Source organism: Podarcis liolepis (genome assembly GCF_965112155.1).
Source record: "Podarcis liolepis genome assembly, chromosome: 10".
Taxonomy (NCBI): Eukaryota; Metazoa; Chordata; class Lepidosauria; order Squamata; family Lacertidae; genus Podarcis; species Podarcis liolepis.
In genome coordinates, this window is record NC_139562.1 from 31,715,521 (window position 1) to 31,736,021 (window position 20,501).

Below are 20,501 nucleotides of genomic sequence, written 5' to 3' on the forward strand. Positions count from 1 at the left end.
CAGGCAAGATATTACACAAAGTGGGGCGATGACGACAAAGAGTACAAAAACCAGGCTGACGTAATAATAGCCATGAGATCAACTGTTCAAGCTGTCTGCAAAGAAGGTGGGACTGTCTGGTGTGACAGGCAATGAAAGCTCCTGGGTGTTTCATGAAACTGGACTTCTGAAAGCCATGACTAAGAGACTGCTCTATGAAACAGGAAGCCCCTGGACTCAGAACTAAATCCCAGAGAGGGTGCAAAATGCATCTTTTCAGGCAGCTAGTATTTGATTTAATTAGATGATCACTTGCCTGGGGTGTTACATGTTACCGTTTTTGCAGGGCAGCTTTTTGGGTGCGAGTGTATTGTTCCGTTTGCTTTTGTGTGCTGCCTTTGAGTGTGTGAAAAGGTGGCTGGCAGTATAAACAACAAAGGAATATGCTGTAGGACGGAGGATCCTATGGTGACCAGCTACAAAGCAAAACAGGGTGGCCTTGAGCCAGTCTCTTAGCTGAACCTACCTCATAAGGTTGTTGTGAGGATAAAACGGGGAGGAGGAGAACTGTATGCACCACCTCGAGTTCCTTGGAGGGAAGGTGGGATACAAATTTAAAAATAAATGGAAACAGAGTTCTCCCTACCCCTCTTAAGAGCCATGTATTAGCTAGTGCAGCTTGCTATCCATGCACGACAAGACTCTTCATATTAACGCGCTCTCTCTCTCCTGTACAAAAAGGATTACCTCTGACAGATATTTCCTTCGGGAGTGACAGGGTCAGGGCACCGCTGGATCTGGATGGACAATTAGTATTGCACCCTTAGCTGGTTCCTATGTGGGTGCCCCCTCCAAAAAACCAAGAAAGAAGTCTTGCACCCTTCGGTACCACGGTGGAGACATTTTCACACGGACCCCCAGACATGGCGGTTCCTCGTCGGTGCCTGCGTTGCGAACCAGCGTCCATTGCGGATAACCCAGTTTCCTTTCCCCCTCCGCGTCTCTTTAAAGCGCGGAGCAGAAGTTCCCCCTCCGAATCCCTCCCACCTGCCTCCCTCGCTGCTCTCCCATCATCGCCCTGACGTCAGGAGGAGGGAGGCGTGTGGGTGCCACGGCCTCCCCCGTGTTTAAAATTCGCCAGAAGGCTGCCAGTGAAGAGGGAGGAGGGGAACGAGCAGAAGCCTGGCAGCAGAAGGAGCGCCGCTGGCCGCAAGGTAACTTCCTCCGCGGGCGCGCAGGGATGCTTTGTGAATTGGCGCCGGAGCGGGAGGAAGGTGATGGAGCCGGCTGCCGAATGGTCTCGCGTGGGGTGGCTCGCTTAACTCTTTTGTGTCGGGTCTCCCGGGTGGGGAGAGAAGGTCCTCTGGCGCTGGGAGCGGAGAGGCGTGTCCCCTCTGTGCGCGCCGGGCGATTTCAGCTGGGGGCGAATGGCTGTGGGGAAGGGTGTTTTCCGCGCAGGTGGTGATGGCGAATAGCTGCCTGCCTGTATGGTAGCTTTACTTTGCAACCGAAGGCTGGGGTCGCCTTGCTCGTCTGCTATTCCAAGGGGTGAGGGATCTGGTCAGGAAGACGTGTGTGTGTGTGTGTGTGTGTGTGTGTGTGTGTGTGTGTGTGTGTGTTTAAATCTGCTTTGGCACCTAACAAGTTATAATGGACACGGCAGCAAAGTCAAAGAAAGGACTCATGTGAAAGCAATAATTGAAGCTTAGTGATAGTCCTATAAAAACAACACCACCTAAAGTAGTATTTGGTTTGCATGGCTTTTGATGAAGCCACCAGAAGGTGCTATGGTGGTTTGGAGTCCCCACCCCTTTTTTGGTCCTGCCTTTCTCGCTGGCTGCCTTTCTTCTTTTCTCTCTCTCCCACCCCCACCCAAATATCTTGTTTCCCAGTTCCAAGGATGCTTCTGTATTCAGATCATAAAGATGGCACTTGAATCTCATTGGATAATCGGCCTCTTGTATATGTGACTGCTTAACCAGAGCTCCACCAGAGGGATGAGACGGACTGTCTTTAGATAAGGGGATTGAGGCCTTAAAGAATGTAACCCAGGGTTTTTTTTATTAGTTATTTAAAATTTCTTTCTTGTTGTAGTTCTTTTTCACCAAAGAGGTGTCTGTCTGGAAATGAATGAGTTGATTAATGTTCTCAATTGCATGACATTATCATCATCAGTCTTGGAAGGAAATAGGCTTTTATGAGCATTGGCTAGATAGCCTTTGTATGTTTTTTTTAAAACCCTGCTAGATACAAGTCTACGGAGAACAGTATAAGAGAGAGAATAAATGTAATCTGTAACCTGGAGGAAAGGATTCAAACCCTCTTTATGAATGTGGTTTATTTAAGTATTTCTGGCTGCTTGTAGTCTGTTAAGAATAATTATCAATATGTTATAACAAACCTCTTGGGCGGTGTGCTTTTAAGATGGGCATCTTAAAAATGGTACTGTGTTTAATTCTATAACTATGGGCCTAATAAACTAGTTGTGGTACAAAATCACGTTTACTAGTTCATGTGTTTGGCCCCAGTGCATGTACAAACTGCATGTGTGGTCAGGGACTATACTTTGTTTCTAGGATGGGGCATACACAACCTTTTGGATGTTGGAGTGCAAGTCCTATCATCCCTGGCTGTGGTGAATGGGAGTTAAGAGACCAGCAATCTCTCAAGGCCACAGGTTCATCTTCCCTCTTTTGGGGTTTGGGGTTCCATGTACATCTGTATATCCATAGGGATTGTATGGTCTAGTACATGAAAATTGGGAGTGGGCATTGACGCCACAATCCGGCGGCTCCTTTTGTGCCCATTTGCTGTCTGCACAGTGATCCTGTGAAAAGCCTTCTGGCCTGCCTGGTGAGTCCATGGCAAAAGCAAGAACATGGGAACTTCCTGTTCTGGAGCTCAGCATGTGCATACATTGACCGCTTACTCCAGCTCGCTCCCACTGCTGTTGTTTGAAGCAGAGTACACATGTAATTAGTCACAATCCATAGGTATCCTGTAGCTTCTTGAAAAATACTCCTGTTTGACGTGCTCTCTCTCAAACCAGCTTCCAGTCAATTAGAAAATGGAAGTTGTGGTTAGACTGAGGAGTTGTATATTTCAGGCAGCTGTTGAGCACGTGACAGCATCCAGGAACTGGAGTTAGGTGCAGGGAAGACAAAATCAGGTGATGCACATTGGGTGAAGAAGGCATCCTCACCTTTTTCTCGGGAGTGAAAAGCAACATTAAAAAATGACTTGAAAAGTGGGGGGGGGGGCATGACCTTGATGAGTTTCAAGCTGCTAATGTGGACATGGGCAGGGGGGCTGTCTGCCCCCCAATTAATAAAAATACATAGCTGAGGTTCTGCCCCCTTAACAAAAGACTTGCCCCCCCCCAAATCCTGGCTACATCCACAATAGCCTCAGTCTCTTAGCCTCTGGCCCTGCCCAGATCTATAACCACAATTTAAATTGCAATCCTGTCTGAGTAGGACAGAGCAACACTGTCTGCCTACATAAGTTTGGGGTCAGTCTATTTCTGGAGGCTTACAAGCCAGAAAGCGTATTTTGTTTTCTATCTCCTTTATGGGCTCTCTCTAAAGTTTTAGGTGTGGCTATATATGGGAAGGTGCTAAGAATAAGTATGTGTGTTTATTTGGTGGAAAGGGAGAAGCTTCCACAAACCCCCTGCATAAATGAACACTCAGTTCTTGCCTTAAGAAAAATAGCAAATTTATGATGTCTTGCATAGAATACTGAGGACACTTGATGGATACCAAGAGCCTAATGTGTATCTCCGAAGGGGGCAGACACTGGAAAGACTTCAATAAATTTCCACTTAAAAATGCAATGAGGATAACTAGTTTAGGATGCAATGCTGGAAGTAAGTTCAGAAGGAACACCACAGTGGGGTTGCATCTGAATACTGTAGATGTGTATAGCAGGGGTGAGCAATCTGTGGCCTTTGGTCTAATTTAATGTGGCCCTTAGTCTAATTTAATAGTAGCAAGGAGGAGAAGATGAAGAAAGGAGTGATAGAGACACACACAATGGGTGGGAGGAGCTCTGGCCCCTTTCACTTTTTGTTCCAGCCCTCCCAGCTTCTGGCACTGTGTGAGTATATGTATACACACTTGTCTCAAAAGAATGTATGCATTGATACACCACTCTTGCACCTTAGTATTAGATCGGGGGTCAGGGGTTGTTCTGAGCAACGAAACTTGAGTGTGCTTTCTGGCAATTGGATTCCCTTCAGTCTGACAAGATATTTCAGGTATGTAAAAAGGAGAATTATGGGATTTAAAGATGAGGGGCCTGAGAGGAAAGAAGAGATTGGTCTGCGGGACAGCTTATGTTAATCAAATGTGTATGTAGTAGCTTAGCGAAAAGTGCCATCTGAGAGATTTGCTGTGCCTGCTGCAGTGGTGGCAGGGCTGGAGAGAGTCTGGGGCTGTTCTCTATGTAAGGCACTTCCACTGGGACTAAGGAGGAGGAGGAGGAGGAAGAGCAGTGTTAGAAACTGAGATAGAAAAACTAGGAGCCAAATGGCTTCTGGGACCTGGGTTGTTGGGTGCCAAAACAGAATGTCTAGTTGCCAAACTAGGGAGGGGGGTTGGCAATACTTTTTATTTATTATTTTGATAAGCATGAATTAATACACAATTCACATAAGTTACACATTATTCACACCACATTTTTAGCAGAAATTGTTAATACATGTTTAATTTGGTGTTTACAATATTGCCTATGTTAACAAACACTTCGAGGCTTCAGATCACATGTTGTTGTTTAGTCGTGTCCTACTCTTCGTGACCCCATGGACCAGAGCATGCCAGGCACTTCTGACTTCCACCGCCTCCCGCAGTTTGGTCAGGCTCATGTTTGTAGCTTCGAGTACATACATTTCAGTAATTCTTGAGTGTCAGCCAGGCGCAAAAAATGGCATCCAGACTTTTTGAGGTGCTCACAAATGGAGAATCTTTAGGAGCAAAATGCACCTAGCACCCTGCTAATTTTGAACCTGGAGGAGAAGGAGGAGGTTGTCGGCTGCTGCCACCCAGTGGACTGGTTGTAAGTAAGAAGATTGGGGCACTGGCTTGAGAGCAGGCTGAGGTGGGCAGGGCAATGCCCAACTTGCCCTAATGGACGAATCTCTAATACTAGCTATCCTGTCCTGTGGGCTGGGAAGCATCTTGCAGAGTTCAGCAGCCTCTCTTCAGCCTGAGCATTACTGCTTTGGAATGCTGAATTGAAAGTACAGTGGTACCTCGCAAGACGAATGCCTCGCAAGACAAAAAACTCGCTAGACGAAAGGTTTTTCCGTTTTCGATTTGCCTCGCAAGACGAATTTCCCTATGGGCTTGCTTCGCAAGACGAAAACGTCTCGCGACTTTGTTTCCTTTGTCTAAAAACAAAGACATGTTTTGTTTATAAAGTTAATTTATTTTCCCTTCAATTTTTGAACTGCTCTTTACAGTATGTGTGACTTTAAAGAGCAGTTAATAAACTGTTGTTGTACCAAATTTGGCTTTGTTTGGACTTTTTTTGACCATAGGAACGCATTAATTGATTTTCAATGCATTCCTATGGGATTTCGTGATTCGCAAGACGAAAAATTCGCTAGACGACAAAACTTGCAGAACGAATTAATTTCGTCTTGTGGGGCACCACTGTAAAGTAAAATAAACCCAATAAATCAAATTGCATTTAAGAATAAGCTGAAAATTATGCTTTATTATTTATTATGGCAAAAGCTTTTGTAGACCACAGTCCTGTATATCAGGTACATGAAGAGTTGCAATCCTATAGGCACAGGGCTAGGGGATTTAAAAAAATAGTTGTTAACACCGACATCCAGGCATTGGTAAGCCAATTATGTGCAGTGTAGCTAGAAAAACCTTTGTCTTGATTAAACCTCAAGTTGTAGCACAGAATGTTTTATTAGCAGTTTTACACGCAGTCTCCCTTCTGAAGTTCCTTTGTTCCAGTATGGCCACCTTAAGGTCAGGTACAGAGTGTCCTGACAGGATGAAGCTTTCCTCCCACTGATTTTATTTATTTATTGCCATTTCTGATGTTAGATTTGTGTCCATTCCTTTGTGCAGAGACTGGCTTGTTTTGCTATGCATCGTCGGCAGGAGGGCATTGTCTGCAGACGATGGTATATATCTAATGGGAAGATAAGCAAGAGAATGAGCCTGATGTCGTTGTGGATGGCTTCAGTAGGTTTGGCCATAGTGTGGCTAGGTAGACAATGGGACAGAGCTGGCATCTGGGTCTGCTGTTCCTATAAAATGATACAACAAAAAATCACCTTCACAGAACATTTCGTGTTTTGAAGTGTAAGCTGTTGAACAGCTGATGCAGAATGCTGCAGTTCTGTGCTGCCTTTTGGATGGCTTGTTGCATCTATTTTCTCCAAGGCCATTGATTGCCAAGGGCATAACTTCTGCAGTTTGTTTTCGTGAAGTGGTTTGTAGCTGGATTGCAGTCACGATGCAGAAATCTGCTTCACCATATTTGAAATCTGATATCCAGAATAGGAGTAGAACCTGTGACTTTGGCTTTCATTTTGAGTAATGGACTAGAATCCCCTTTCTTGGCCTGCTTGTGCCATATCACAGGCCTCTGCTGCCATGTCCTATTCTTACTTTTCACCTTTTATTAATTGTGAAAGCTGAAAAAGCTCAGGAGGCCTTGCATAGTTAGCAGGACTCGTCTTGAAACAGACATTTTTTTGGGTAGAATCTGTGGTGGTTTCATGATGGATTTCAGATGGTGACTTCCATACGCAATGATGAAGACTGGTAATGCATGTGGTGTCTCTAGGCTTTTATAGCTGGTTGCCATCATGCCTTATCTGTGAGTTTCCCAGAGCATCTGGTTGAGGGACAGAATGCTAGATTATGTAGACCAGGCCTCTGTGTGGTCCTCCAGGTGTTGCTGCACTACAGCTTCCATTAGCCCTTGCCAGCATGGCCAACGGTCAGGGATGATGGAAGTTGTAGTCCATCAACATCTAGAGGGCTACAGGTTCTCCACCTTGAGGTACTCCTTTGTTCCACCCACAATGGTGGTTCTTGTCATCTTGGCACCCTGGAAAGAGCTGCTATAAAATGTATTTTGCTAGCAGTAGTTCAAGGGTTTTTGAACAGGGAAATGAAGTTTGGTATGGGACAAAACGAAAATATATTATTTGGACGCCAGAGTTTGATCTTCTACATTCTTTTACCTCCTCTCTCATTTCTTCTGAATTTCCTATTATAGTAGGCCTGTTAGCAGACTTACTGCAAGACAGCGTGATTTCAAGGGATTAATGAAATAGTTCTGCTGCTTTCTAAAGCTGCAAAGTACTGTAGTTATTGATGCCAAGTGTTACTTCTTTTCATCCTGCTAGCCTGCCGTTTAATCCATTGGCTGTAAATATACAGAGGGTGAAATCACACCCACAGAACATAATGATGGATATCTCTTCAGGGATGACTTCTGACTACCTGCCAGGCCCCTCTGTTCCAGCAGGGCTACAGTATATGGGCCTACAACATCCACTTGGATAGCAGTGGAAAGCCATTCCACTTCCTGTGAACCAGAAAATGGCTAGTGACCATATACAGTGGTACCTTGGGTTACAGATGCTTCAGGTCACAGACGCTTCAGGTCACAGACTCCGCTAACCCAGAAATAGTACCTCGGGTTAAGAACTTTGCTTCAGAATGAGAACAGAAATTGCGCAGCGGCGGTGCAGCGGCAGCAGGAGGCCCCATTAGCTAAAGTGGTGCTTCAGGTTAAGAACAGTTTCAGATTAAGAATGGACCTCCGGAACGAATTAAGTACTTAACCCGAGGTACCACTGTACATCCAGTTCCTAGGTATCCACCGCACTCGTCCTTTCTTCCGAAAAAGGACTAGTGGGTCTAAAGTGGAGTTGGGACGACTCTTCTTAAAGACAAAACACAGCTTCTGTCATCCTTTCTGTCGTCCCTGCTAAGCAGAGACCAAGCCTCTTACACTGCACTCGCTAGTTCCTGATGGGTAGGTCTACCCACCTGTCAGTCCTTTTATGTCCAGTGATGTCAAGTGACTTGATTTCACATGAAGGATTGAGAGGAGTACACTCCAGATGCACTCTGATTCTCCTTTCCAGCTACTGATAGATTTTGGTACTTTTTGAATCTGCCACCTTTCTCTGTTGTCAAATTCAAATATAGTGCTTAACTCTACCAGCAGCTAGAAAGGAAATTCTTCCTCTGCAGCTTGACCCTGTGGGTTTATCTGTTCTGTGCTTGATTCCTTATGACATCAGGTGATAGACAGGTGGATAGAATGGGTATAGTTTAGGCCCAGGGTTTTCAAACATGGATCTCCAGCTGTTTTTGGACTCCATTTCCCATTGTTCCTGACTACTGGTCCTTCTAGCTAAGGATGATGGGAGTTGTAGTCCAAAAACAGCTGAAGACCCTATTTTGGGAAACCCTGGTTAGGCTAAATAGGGAAGCTTGGTGAGCCTAATTATGTTTGCAGACTGGAGGTTATCTGGCCTTAGGCCTGTGTTTGGCACTGAAATACCCTTGGTCACCATGATGGATGACGTATGGCAGAAGGACTGGGCAGAGGTGGCTTTAGGGTACTGTGACTGGTTTGGCTGCACTGGTTGCTAGCACTGCAACAGCGATGTAGAATGGAGGGCGAGAGGCAGGGGTGGGTGGGTTTGTGCCGAATTTGAGCATCACACAGGACGCTACTGAAATTTGAGAGCCCAAAGTCTGCCACTGAACAGGAGAGTGTGACCTTGCTGATTCTACTGGATCTCTTAGTGACTTTGATACCACTATCCATGGTATCATTCTAGGTAAGCTGTCCATGGTGGTGGTGGTGGGGTGGCATTCCTTTGCAGTGGTTGTGCTCCGATAGATAATTCCAGAAGACTGGGCTCGGGAACAGGCCTGGCAGTTATACCATGGGGTCCCACAGGGTTTCAACTTCCATGCTATTTAACATTTCTTATGAAGCTAGTGAGTGAGGTCATCTAGATATTCCTAGTGAGGTGCCATCAATATTTCAGTGGCATCCATTTCTTTTTCTCCTTTTCATCTGACTCAGGTGCTGAATCAGTGCTTGGGAACAGTAATGGTCTGGATGAGGGCCAACAGATTGAAGCTCAGTCCTGACACTCTGGCTTGGAAGTGCAGCTAATTCTACTTCACTTCTGTTCCATGCCCTGTGCTTACCTAAATATAAAGTATAACTCTGCAACTGATCAGATATTCTTCTGAGACAAAACTGATAAACAGAGCAGCATAAAGAATTGGTCAAAGGCAACCATAATTTTAATTTTAATTTATGTTTTACATTTTTAATATGGAATACTTTGTCATTGTAATCTGCTTTGAGACCTAGATGGTGAAAGGACCTGGATATAATCTTTAATAAATAAATAAAACCAGTTAATAATTTACAAGTGAGAAACATGGAGGCTGATAAGAAATTAGCACAATGCCATCTTATCACAGAACATTTCTGGACTTGCGATTTTACTTCCTCATTTAAACTATTGAGTGTTGGAAGCCCTTGCACTGCAAATTGCCCTCAGCTCTATTCCTAGATGTTAGAGGGCTTCCCCTCCTTGCCATTGGCCCTGCAGCTAGTCTTAAACTGTGTGGTTAAATACTTAAGGACAGTGGGAAAGCATTTTGCTCTAAAATCTGTATTTGGTTCTGGACTTAAGCAGGCTTAAAATGCATATACTGTATGTTCTGGGCTTTCAGTGTCACGCCGCAGGTTAATGATTGAGTGCAGTGGCGTAGCGTGGGTTGTCAGCACCCGGGGCAAGGCAAGTAATTTGCGCCCCCTAACCCGTGGAGCGCGGCCCCCCAGATGTTGCGCCCGGTGTGGCCGGCCCAGCCTGCACCCCCCACGCTACGCCACTGTAGCACAGAACACCATCCCTAATCCTGCAACTGCAAAAAGTTCTGCAACACAGCACAACAGACTGTGCAAAAGGATCGTTGTTGATGCTTTTATTAAAAAAATGTAAACAACAGCCATCTTTATTTACACCATGAGCTAACTGTCTTAGATGGGTAAAACCAATCCCAAAGGGCCCTTACAAACAGTAGATTATGCTACATTTTCCTTGTTTAAATCCACAATGTTTTGGTTTTTTTAAATGCACTCTACCTCCCCACCCTTATACCCTTTCCACCCAAGACGTACACCTGATGCCTTTGTCACACATTACATGCACCCAACCCCTTCTCTGCAGTCAGCTAGATTTCCCTCGCAATAAACGTGGGTGGGTGAGAAGGGAAACCTGAAAAGAGGAAGTGGCTGCTTTCCTGCATTCTGCCTCAGGGTCTTACTGCCCACCCTGCTCTGTTTCGTTGCTGTGTTTGCTCAAACGGAACAAAGAGCAGGGAAAGCCCCTCCCCTCCAGGCAGAGAGAGAGAGAGAGAGAGAGAGAGAGAGAGAGAGAGAGAGAGAGAGGTGCCCTCCACGAGTTGTCGAGCTTGGGCAACGGCTGCGCCGCCGACGGCGAGGTGCTAAGGCGCCGGCTCCCGAGGCTGCAGCGCTTGCCCAGGCGCTGCGCTTGCATGCCTGGCCGCGCCCAGCTCGCCTCAGCGCAGCGGAAAACAGAAGCAGTGGCGGAGACGACGACCCCCCACCCCAACCAAGCCTTGATTGCTTGTCCCTTCCCTCTGGACTCGCGCCCCCCCAGGTGTTGCGCCCGGTGCGGCTGGCACCCCTGGCACCCCCCACGCTACGCCACTGATTGAGTGGTACTGGAGAGTTTGAATTTGAAACATGTGCTTGAATTCTATATAATTTTAATATCCCATCCTTTTCCCAAAGAGCTCAAGGCCTCAGACACAACTCTTTCCCAACCCCAGTTTTATCATCTCAACATTATAGTATGGAGGGTGAGGTTAGGCCCAAGAGTAGAGTTTCATGGCTGTGTTGGCATTTGAATATGGGTTTCCTGGTCCTAGTTCAACATATTAACTGCTACACTATGCTAGTTGGCCATATCAAGCGGGGGTCAGTCTTGAATATATGCATAGAAATGAATTAACATATACACAAGCAATTACCATTTGTCGGAGAGCCTACACTGATGAGAGTTGTAGTCCATCAAGGCATTGGAATGGAGGCAGCTGGCCTAGAGCACTTAAAAAACACACTACCACTGACATGCATATTTAAGGTCATTACATCCCAGTTATCTGTATCCCCTTATTGCTCTTGCCTTCTTCCCCTATTGCTATAGGGACTAGTTTTTGAGTTGGCCAAGAGGCATTCCGGTGAATCTGTTGTCTTTTGCTGCCCTAATTTAGTCCTGATCCCTGGTTAGGAAGCTTGCATGATTTCTCTGTGTTCTACTATGGCATTATGTAAACACCCATTTTGGAGAGTGAGAAGGAATGCAACTAAATAGGCGCCTGCTGCTAACCAAATAGCTGAGCGCTTAAATCCCCCGTTCTTTTGGCTTAGTGACAGGTCTGTGCTCTTTGAGTCAGCTGGTTTTCCTCTGTGTCTCATGCACACCCCTATACCTACCTAGTTACCTTTCTTTTCCTGGCCACGTATTGCTGTTACTGTAGCATCACAGTGCCTGCAGCATCCTTCCGTTTTTCACAGCAGGGTGGACTGGGGGACCACAGGGGAGCACGGGAAGAGTAGACGATTTGGGCTTGTGAGATCACTTGCAGAAATAATTCCTTTAGCCTTGAAGTGACAGCTCACGTAGCAAAAGGAGAGAAAGCAAATGATGTTATAATTCCCACCAAAGATTAGCAAGCTAGATATTTGGAGGATAATACTGGAGCCATAGACGTCATGCAGCCACCTTTTAATTATCTGCACAGTTCTGGGTGGATAATTCATATGGTTAAATAAGCCTGAAGCATCTGTGTTGCAACTGCATCTGAAGGGGGGGGGGGCTGGCTTTTCTTTTCTTTTGCAGTGTGGTGGTCAAAAGAGACAAACCCGAAATGTCATAGGAAGTGCCGAAAGGTATCATTGTGTGATGAAATGTAATTATCCAAACTGAGCTGCAGCATTTTTATCTCTTTTAGAAGTGATGTTAAAATGGTCTCTGAGGTTGGGCTGATCTGATCTCAAGGCTAGGAAGAGGAAAGTGGTGTGTGTGTCTTCATCATTGCAGGCTTTCTACCAGGAGTAGCTGATATGGTCCCACCAGACATAGCTGGACTCCAGCTCCCATTCTCCTGACTCGTTGACCATGCTTGCTGGGGTTGATGGAGTTGGGAGTCCAACACACACTGGCTACCCCTCCATTAGGCAGTTGGTTATGATTCCAGAAGCTCCATCCAGCTGCCTTTTCAGCCCCAGCCTGCACAGTTCCTCCGTCAACTAGTTAGAACTATTTATTCCACTCTGGGCTAATGACAACATGTACACAAGTTTTTAAGTACCCTGGAATGCTGCTGTGGAAGTCTCCATAGACCATTGTCTTGAAGCCCACAGACATGCTATTGGCACCACTGTCAATCAGCTTTTCCATTACTTAGGACTCTTCTTTTTCTGTTCGCATGACAGGTTGATCCCAAAGGCTGAGAGTCGTTGATCACCTCTTTCCTGTTGACATACCAGAGGACAGCCACACCATGGCATCCGACCAGACTTCTCAGTCCACTGTGCCACCTCTCCACTCTCCAAAGTCACCTGTGTGGCCAATTTTCCCTTTTAACAGAGAGGGAAGCCGGATCTGTGAGAGAGGTGCACACCTTCTTCGGGACTTACCCAGCCCACTTCCCACAAAAAGAACCAGGACATACTCTGCGTAAGTAACCAGACTGTGCCACTAAGTTAGGAATCACCTAAACTTCCATTCTAAAATTGGTTAACAATTAGACTTTGACAATGTGGAATATGCCAGGGCAAGGGGGCTTGGGAAGAGGAGGAATTGGGTTTTTTCTGATTTGTACTCATTATTTGATTGTGGTCGATCTCTGAAAGAGTTCTTTCAGACTTTGATGGAAAGTGGTAGTGTGATAAGACCACGATGACACTATTTTCTGATAACTTCGGTTAATTCCATGTCAAATAGTCCTATTGAATCATTTTATATTCATACCCCAGAGTCTTCTGAGCAGTCCTTGGCACAAGCTATGAATCTTGCAGTTCAGGAGCAATGCTACTCTTTTTAGGACCCCATCAATTGTACGACCTGTGAGGCTTTGAGGAACCTTACTCATCTTGACTAGAGTTTAAACATTTTGGGGGGTGGGGGAGAACTCTAAAGCAAAGTATGAGTTTCCTTACCAACAATTCACTCTTCTAATTCAAACTTCTTCCGATGTTCCTAGCTATGGTGGTTGTTGAATTGAGAGATGTTAAATTGTGCAAGTTGCTTTTTAATGTAAGTTTTTAAAAAAATGATATCCTCTGTCAGATTTCAAAAAAGTTTTTGAGGCTTTGCTAAATTGGTATAAAATTTTGTTCCAGTTATAGTCTGGACTGGGGGGGGGGGGGAATGGGAGCCTTGAAACCGTGAGGTTGTGTAGAAAGGTAACACATGAACATTTTCCTGGCTGGAAATGCCAATGTGGTTTAGACTGAGTCTCAAACCTCTTTCTTCTTCCTAGGACGGCTCGTGCTTCTGCTGGTCCTGTCTACAAGGGTGTATGTAAGCAGTTTTCACGCTCCCAAGGCCACGGCTTCATCACCCCAGAGAGTGGCACAGAGGACATATTTGTACATGTGTCTGAGTAAGTTCCATGTCTGCAGAGCCTTTAGCATCTTATGTTATGATGCCAGTATCTCATGTCTGAACAGTCACTGCTCCTTTCTCTCTCCCAAACCCTACTTGTGTCAACAGTATCATTGTAAGGACACATTTATGAAGGAGCCCTGGATGTTGATAGATTTATTAATAATAGCGATGATGAATTAAACAGAAAATTAAGAAACTGCTTAAATGTTGTTTACTTTTTATTTTTCAGCATCGAGGGGGAATATGTTCCAGTAGAAGGAGATGAGGTCACATACAAAATCTGCCCTATCCCACCAAAGAACCAGAAGTTCCAGGCTGTGGAGGTGGTGCTTACCCATTTAGCTCCACACACAAAGCATGAAACGTGGTCTGGCCAAATCATTGGATCGTAAACTTCTTTTTGAGCCTGCAGGACAACCCCACCAAGGAGGTGGGGTTGAATGGTGTGGTGGGTGGTGGAACTGCTGGAGCAATGGCAGAGAGCCCAGGCTGGCAATTCTTGTTTGCAGTGTGACATGTTGGCATTTATGTTGTCTTTTCTAAGATTTACCTTTTGGTTTGTAGCTGTGCTTTTTTTTCCAAAATGGCAAGCAGGAAGTGGAAAAGGGTTGCTGGGTGGATTTTCTCCTATGTCTCGTGAGCTCATAATTGTACCAGAAATAGACAAACAAAGAGCTCTCGAGTTTTTTGGGGTGTGTGTCTTTATCCAGAAAGGCAGACTTTTATTTGTCTCGCTGCTACCCTAAATGCATTAACAAAAGTCTTATGTATTGTCCTGCTCCGTTTAACAAATGATCCCATTGCTTTTTCAACGGGCTGGTCCAGGCAGTCCACCCAGGGGAGTTTGCATTAAGCTCTCTTGTTCTTCTCAGCCAGAGTAGGTATTAAGAGATGCAGTAATATTTTGTAGGGGGAGACGATTGTACATTGCCTGAAGACAGTGTCTCCCAGAGCCCCACACAGATTGTGCCATCTTCAGAGACACTTGTAGGCATGTGCTTTTTGTCCCATCTTGTCCCCCTCCCCATCCACCTTGCCCTGTGTAAGGGAGGGACCACATGACTTGCACTCCTCTCCCTAAGTCCACTGATGTCACTGTTGTTGTCTGTTGAGATCAGTGGTTTGGCTACCACAGCTAGGCAAACTGTGGCAACTGGATTACTGGTTTGGTGACAGATGCTGCTTCTCCCCCACCCCCCAACACCACCCCTGCACACATAATTGCACGTTGGATGTCTAGTATCTCAAGGATGTTGTGTAGAGGGCAAGTAGAATGCATCACTGAAGAAGCAGTTTCTGAAAACTATCAAGATCCATGATGCCCCTCTATTGAGTGGTATTCACAACTGAATTTGTCAGATCTTTCTCATATGGCATAAATAAATTACTTTTCTTACTCAGTCCCCTGACTGAACCAGGAGACAAGAATTCAGGGGTTGGGGATTTGCGATTAACTGGGCACTGGACATGATCATTAAGGTGAACTTGCGATCATAAGCTGTCTTGGAAATGTCAGATCCTGTGCTGCTTCTATCTGTCCAAGGCATGATGTGAGTTACTTTGTGGCAGAAGCGCTGAGTATTAAATTCTTTGGTATTATGCAGCAGTTTAGGTACTTAATCCTTCAGTTAAATGATGAATACACAATATTGTGAAAACTGCTGGTCTGTTCTCCATGCCATTGATACCAGTTTACTTCAAAAGCAGATCATTCTGAATGCTATGTTTGCAAGGAGACTTTATTCATTTACATTCCTGTTGAAATATTCCCCCCTTTAGCAGGTTCTTTCCAGTGGCTTTTTATAAGAGCAGAAATCAGGAGAGGGGGAGCCAGGAAAGAGAATATATATATATATATATATATATATATATATATATATATATATATGAACACTAGAACAGGTTTTCTCAAGGTAAGGTGATCATTTGCTTGGAAGAGAAGTACACAATAGGGTGCCCTTCAGTTGTTGTGGACTACCACTCTCATTAGCCTCGGCTAGCAAGGCCAATGACCAGGGCTGATGTGAGTTGTGGTTCAGAACACCTGGAGGCACTGTGCTAGTTATCCCTGCCTTAGGCATAGCCAGTTAACGGACGGCTAGACATCCATTTCAGTGTTGCAAAACTTATTCCTACAAAGTCTAAGAATGGAATCTTCCTGCATTGGATTACACAAGCCAATTGAAAATCTGCAAATAATACTTGACCTGTCACTATAAGTTCTTCCATTCTAATTGGACTCTGTACTCTCCTACACATAGCAGTGGTTTGTTCCAGAAGGCCCCAGTTGTGGCAGTATCTCGTTCCCAGCTTGTTTCACTTTCCAGATTTCTTGATAGCAGTGATGCGGTGGTAAGGAGTGTGTGGTACAGACATACAAGCCCTGCTCAGACATCGTCATGGTCTTCCTGCCTTAACTACTGAGATTCTCTCTCTGCCCCCATCCCCCATCCTGTTACTCCTAAAGTAAATGCAGCTGCACTCTCTGATGGCAGTTCAGTGTCTTAATTTGCAACATAATGCAATGCCAGAAGAATCAATACATGTATCATTTTCCCATTGGTTTCAAACAGAAGGTAATAAGTTGGGAGAGGCTGACTTTGAAGTCTTCGCTATTAGACTATTACCCTGCTGGCATTACATTTCCCACATATATTAAAATGTAAGTCCCCCCCCCCCCCAGGACATTTGTCTTGCTTAAAAATAATGCAATTTAAAAAATACTGCAGATGAAGGCATTTTTGCTAGAAAAATAATCTATTTTAACATTTGAAACGGAATAGAGCCTATGCGATGCATCTGTTTTATGGTCTTGGGCAATGTATGGTGGTTCCTGGCTGTGGATATTTGCTTTGAGAATAGCATTTTGATTTTCTGCATCTCCAGAGATGTAGGCTTTAGTATTGTCTGCATGTGTTTGCGTTTCTGAATGTTGCAGATCATGTTTCCTCAAGATGGATGTTTGGACGTTCTCCTACTTTTCCTACTATTATCCTAACCTGTACATTTTGATGGCCCTCTGTGTCCCTAGTTCTGTAGTTAATGAGGGTCATGTGCACAAGAGATGGAGGAATTGTGTATCAATGACAAGATTCATGGGCCAGTAATTGATAATGGGCTCTAGTGGCATTGTATCTAGTTATGTTTTGGTTCTTGTCCAGCCTTCCCCAACTTTTACTTCTCTCCCCAGGATATACAGGGTCATGTCTAAAGCACAAACCTGATTTCTAATAGATGTTCTGAGTAGAAAAAAATTTCCCAGGATAGGGTGTGCATGTTAGGAATTTGCATGGTGTCAATCAGTTGCTAACCTCATTTTGAACAGTAGATTGACAAGTCTAAAGCTTCTTGGGCAATATCATATCGGATGTTGCTTGACCTTGCAGAGGGGCTGAACATGCATCGTAAAACTTTTGTATGATGCACTAGAAGTGTACACACCACTGTTGTAGGAGCTAAGAGGGGTGATTAAGTGGCAAGTATGCACGTGAGTGGCTTAATTTGAGAGTTGGAAGGAGCTTGGTAGATAGAGCCCAAAGTATGCTGGAATCGTGAGAATGAGACTGGTGTCTTCAGAGTCGTTCTTTTTGTACTTGCAGTGCATCTTCAGAGGCTTTCATGTGGTGGTGTGTGGCTGTTTACCGCACACCTGTCCTCTGTGGTTCACATCTCTGGGACTTCAGTTGGTCCTCTATAGCAGCGTTCCCCAACCTTGTGGTCCAAAAACAGCCGGAGACCCACAGTTGGGAAACAGTTGCACTACAGTATAGAGCAGACCTGAGGAACCTTTGGTCCTCCAGATGTTGCAGAACTACAACTCCCTTCAGCCCTAGCAAGCATGGTGAAGGACAGGGGGGAGCTGTAGTTCAGCAACATCTGGAGGGCCAAAGGTTTCCCACAGGGGTGCAGAATTTGCATAGTTGTGTGCTGGAGTGCGACTGTGCAGCCAGCATAGACCACATACTCTGCAAGAAACAGGTGTATAATGGCAGCCTGGTGTTCTCTAGCATTATAACATCATGCTTTTTTCTTTCTTTCCAGGAGCACTTTTCATGTTTTCAGTTTAGCACTACAGTGTCAAACTATGATCACAGGAAAGTCTGTGCAAAGATGCCCAGAGGGGGAGTATTTCCCTCCATGTGTGCTGACAATGCTGGAAGATTAAATGTAGTCCTGTTAGAACACTGGAGTTATATCCACACCATACACTTAAAAGCACATGGCTTCCCTCAAAGAACCCTGAGAAGTGTAGTTTGTTAAGGGTACTTGGCATTATAGTTCTGTGAGGGGAAAACTGCATTTCCCAGGATTCCTTGGAGGAAAGTGTATGGTGTAGATGTGACCTGAGTAGCTTCCAGTTAAGTATGTGGGCTTTGGTTTCTAAATGAAATGAGGACTGGCCCTCCAGAAGGAGCACATGGTCAGATGGATATGTCTAGAATGTTACAGATAGGTAGCCGTGTTGGTCTGCCATAGTCAAAATAAAAAAATTCCTTCCAGTAGCACCTTAAAGACCAACTAAGTTAGTTCTTGGTATGAGCTTTCGTGTGCATGCACACTTCTTCAGATACACTGTATCTGAAGAAGTGTGCATGCACACGAAAGCTCATACCAAGAACTAACTTAGTTGGTCTTTAAGGTGCTACTGGAAGGAATTTTTTTATTATGTCTAGAATGGTTTTGGGTTCATCTACAGGTTAAACGAAATCATGAGTCTTTCTGGAACAGACTGAGCATTGCAGGTATATTTTTGAATATACACCCTACATCTAGAAAAGAGCGCATTGTTGAGAGATTCTGACCCAACCTGCCCCTGATGTGCTATTTTCCACATACAGGGAACGATGACACCACCTCCTTGTACCTACTTTGTTGAAGGAACAACCTGGAAACTCTGACAATGTGAATTTTCTAAATCTGTAGCATACTATTGCGGACACAACCATGTGGTGTTGAAATAGTACTACTCAAAATGGCTGCCCAACTACATTCTAGGGAGGGTGTTGGTTTTCTCTTGCTTCTGAGACTAGTTCTTTCCAAGTTCTAATCTGTTTGGTTATAGAAACATTCTGTGTCCTTCTTGGACTAAAAGGACAACATCCAAAACTGTGTGTCTTGGAGCCAAATTGTACAGAGGGGCTTCCCCTCTCTGTATTCGAGATAAAATGAGAGTAGTGAGGTGTTTATTTTAAAGGCCTTTAAAACTCAGATGCATATACTCTTGACATAGGCATAGACATTGGGGAAGGAACATGCTTTAGTCTTTCCCTCCCAAGGTGAACAAACAGTCCAATGGAGGAACGAAGCAGGAAAAGGAAGCAATTTACCATGGTGCATCCAGACCCCCTTGTGTGACCTGCTTCCTGTGACAGCCAGAGGGACTTCCTGCTGCTGTTCTGCTTACATTAAACACCAGCAGCTCCTTGCCTCTGCCCCTCCCCTTGAAGGTGCAATAGCAGTGGAAGTGCCACAAAATGGCATCTTCTCTCTGGGAAAGCTTTTGATTCTTTCTGAAATAATCTTTGTTACCTATGGTGTGTCTGTGTTTTTACAACTTTTGGTGTGGTCCTTGCCTGTCTGACCCCGTGTTGACCTTTGTAACACCGGCAATAAACCATTAAAGTGACTTTCCCACAAGTCTCTCCTGTTTTTTGCGTTCTTCTTTTATAGGGCGGTTCTTTGGTACAGGAGATAATACCAGAATGACGTCATAAAATCTGGATCTAGGGAATTGGGTGGCTAGTCTTCAGGTGTCTGACTGTTCTGTTCAAGACAGACAGAAAGACTGACCACCATGGGCCATATACTCTGCCCAAATGGCACCTTAGGAAAGATGTAAGGACTCACCTCGCATCTAAAGTCCTTCAGGCACTGATGTCTAAGCACGTAGGAGGTGTGGGGCTGTTCCATGGCTGACCACCTCCTGTTTGGTGGAAGATCTAATTGGGATTGTAAATACACTCCACTAAAGGCACTCACAAGCCTCTATTTGTGTAGGGTTCCCACACTCCCTTTGCTGACCTCCCTGCTCAAGCAGAAACTCTAGTGTTGGAGGGGATGAGGGCAGCATGTGTGCACCTGCCCCTCCTGCAGTTAGGCCACATTCACACCATACACGTAAAGCACAATATCACTTGAAACATTCACCGCTTCCCCCAAAGAGTTCTGGAAGCTGTAGTGCCACAATCCCTCTCCAAAGGAACTCTGGGAATTTTATAGGGAAGATGGGCCTCCCAACAACTCTCAGCACCCTTAGCAAACTGCAGCTCCCATAATTCTTTGGGGGAAGCTGTGACTCTTTAAAGTGGTAGCAGCACTTTAAATGTATGGTGTCAATATGGTCTAAGGCAGGCTTCCTCAAACTCTGCCCTCCAGATGTTTTTGGCCTACAACTCCCATGATCCCTAGCTAGCAGGACCAGTGGTCAGGGATGATGGGAATTGTAGTCTCAAAACATCTGAAGGGCCGAGGTTGAGGAAGCCTGGTCTAAGGCATCTATAATGCTTTACGAGGACAACAGCCATACATGTAATCATCTAGCACGGGACGGGCTGTTCTGAATGACAGCAGCTTTTCAAAGTTTCAGGCAAATGTGTTTCTCTCCCTCCCATCACAAGCTTTTATGTGGAAGTGTTAGGGCAACTTCCCCCAAGCTGGTGTCCTCTAGATGTTTTAGACTGCAATACCATTATCCTTGGCAATTGGCCATAAGGATTGGGGCTGACTGAAGCCCAGCATAATCCAGGCTGGAGAAGGCTCTGTGAGGGAATTGTATCTGTGACCTTCACAGATACTGTAGGTGGTC

At 45.0% G+C, this 20,501-nt stretch overlaps 1 protein-coding gene across 1 annotated transcript; it reads left to right on the forward strand.

The window, feature by feature from the left end:
* Positions 1 to 1,022: 1,022 nt before the first annotated feature.
* Positions 1,023 to 19,333, forward strand: CSDC2 (cold shock domain containing C2). Its single transcript, XM_083462623.1, has 5 exons — positions 1,023 to 1,193; positions 12,520 to 12,763; positions 13,569 to 13,691; positions 13,926 to 18,138; positions 18,370 to 19,333. Exons 2-4 carry the CDS (start codon positions 12,588 to 12,590, stop codon positions 14,086 to 14,088), a joined length of 462 nt encoding a protein of 153 aa, XP_083318749.1. The 5' UTR covers positions 1,023 to 1,193; positions 12,520 to 12,587; the 3' UTR covers positions 14,089 to 18,138; positions 18,370 to 19,333.
* The last annotated feature ends 1,168 nt before the right edge of the window (positions 19,334 to 20,501 follow it).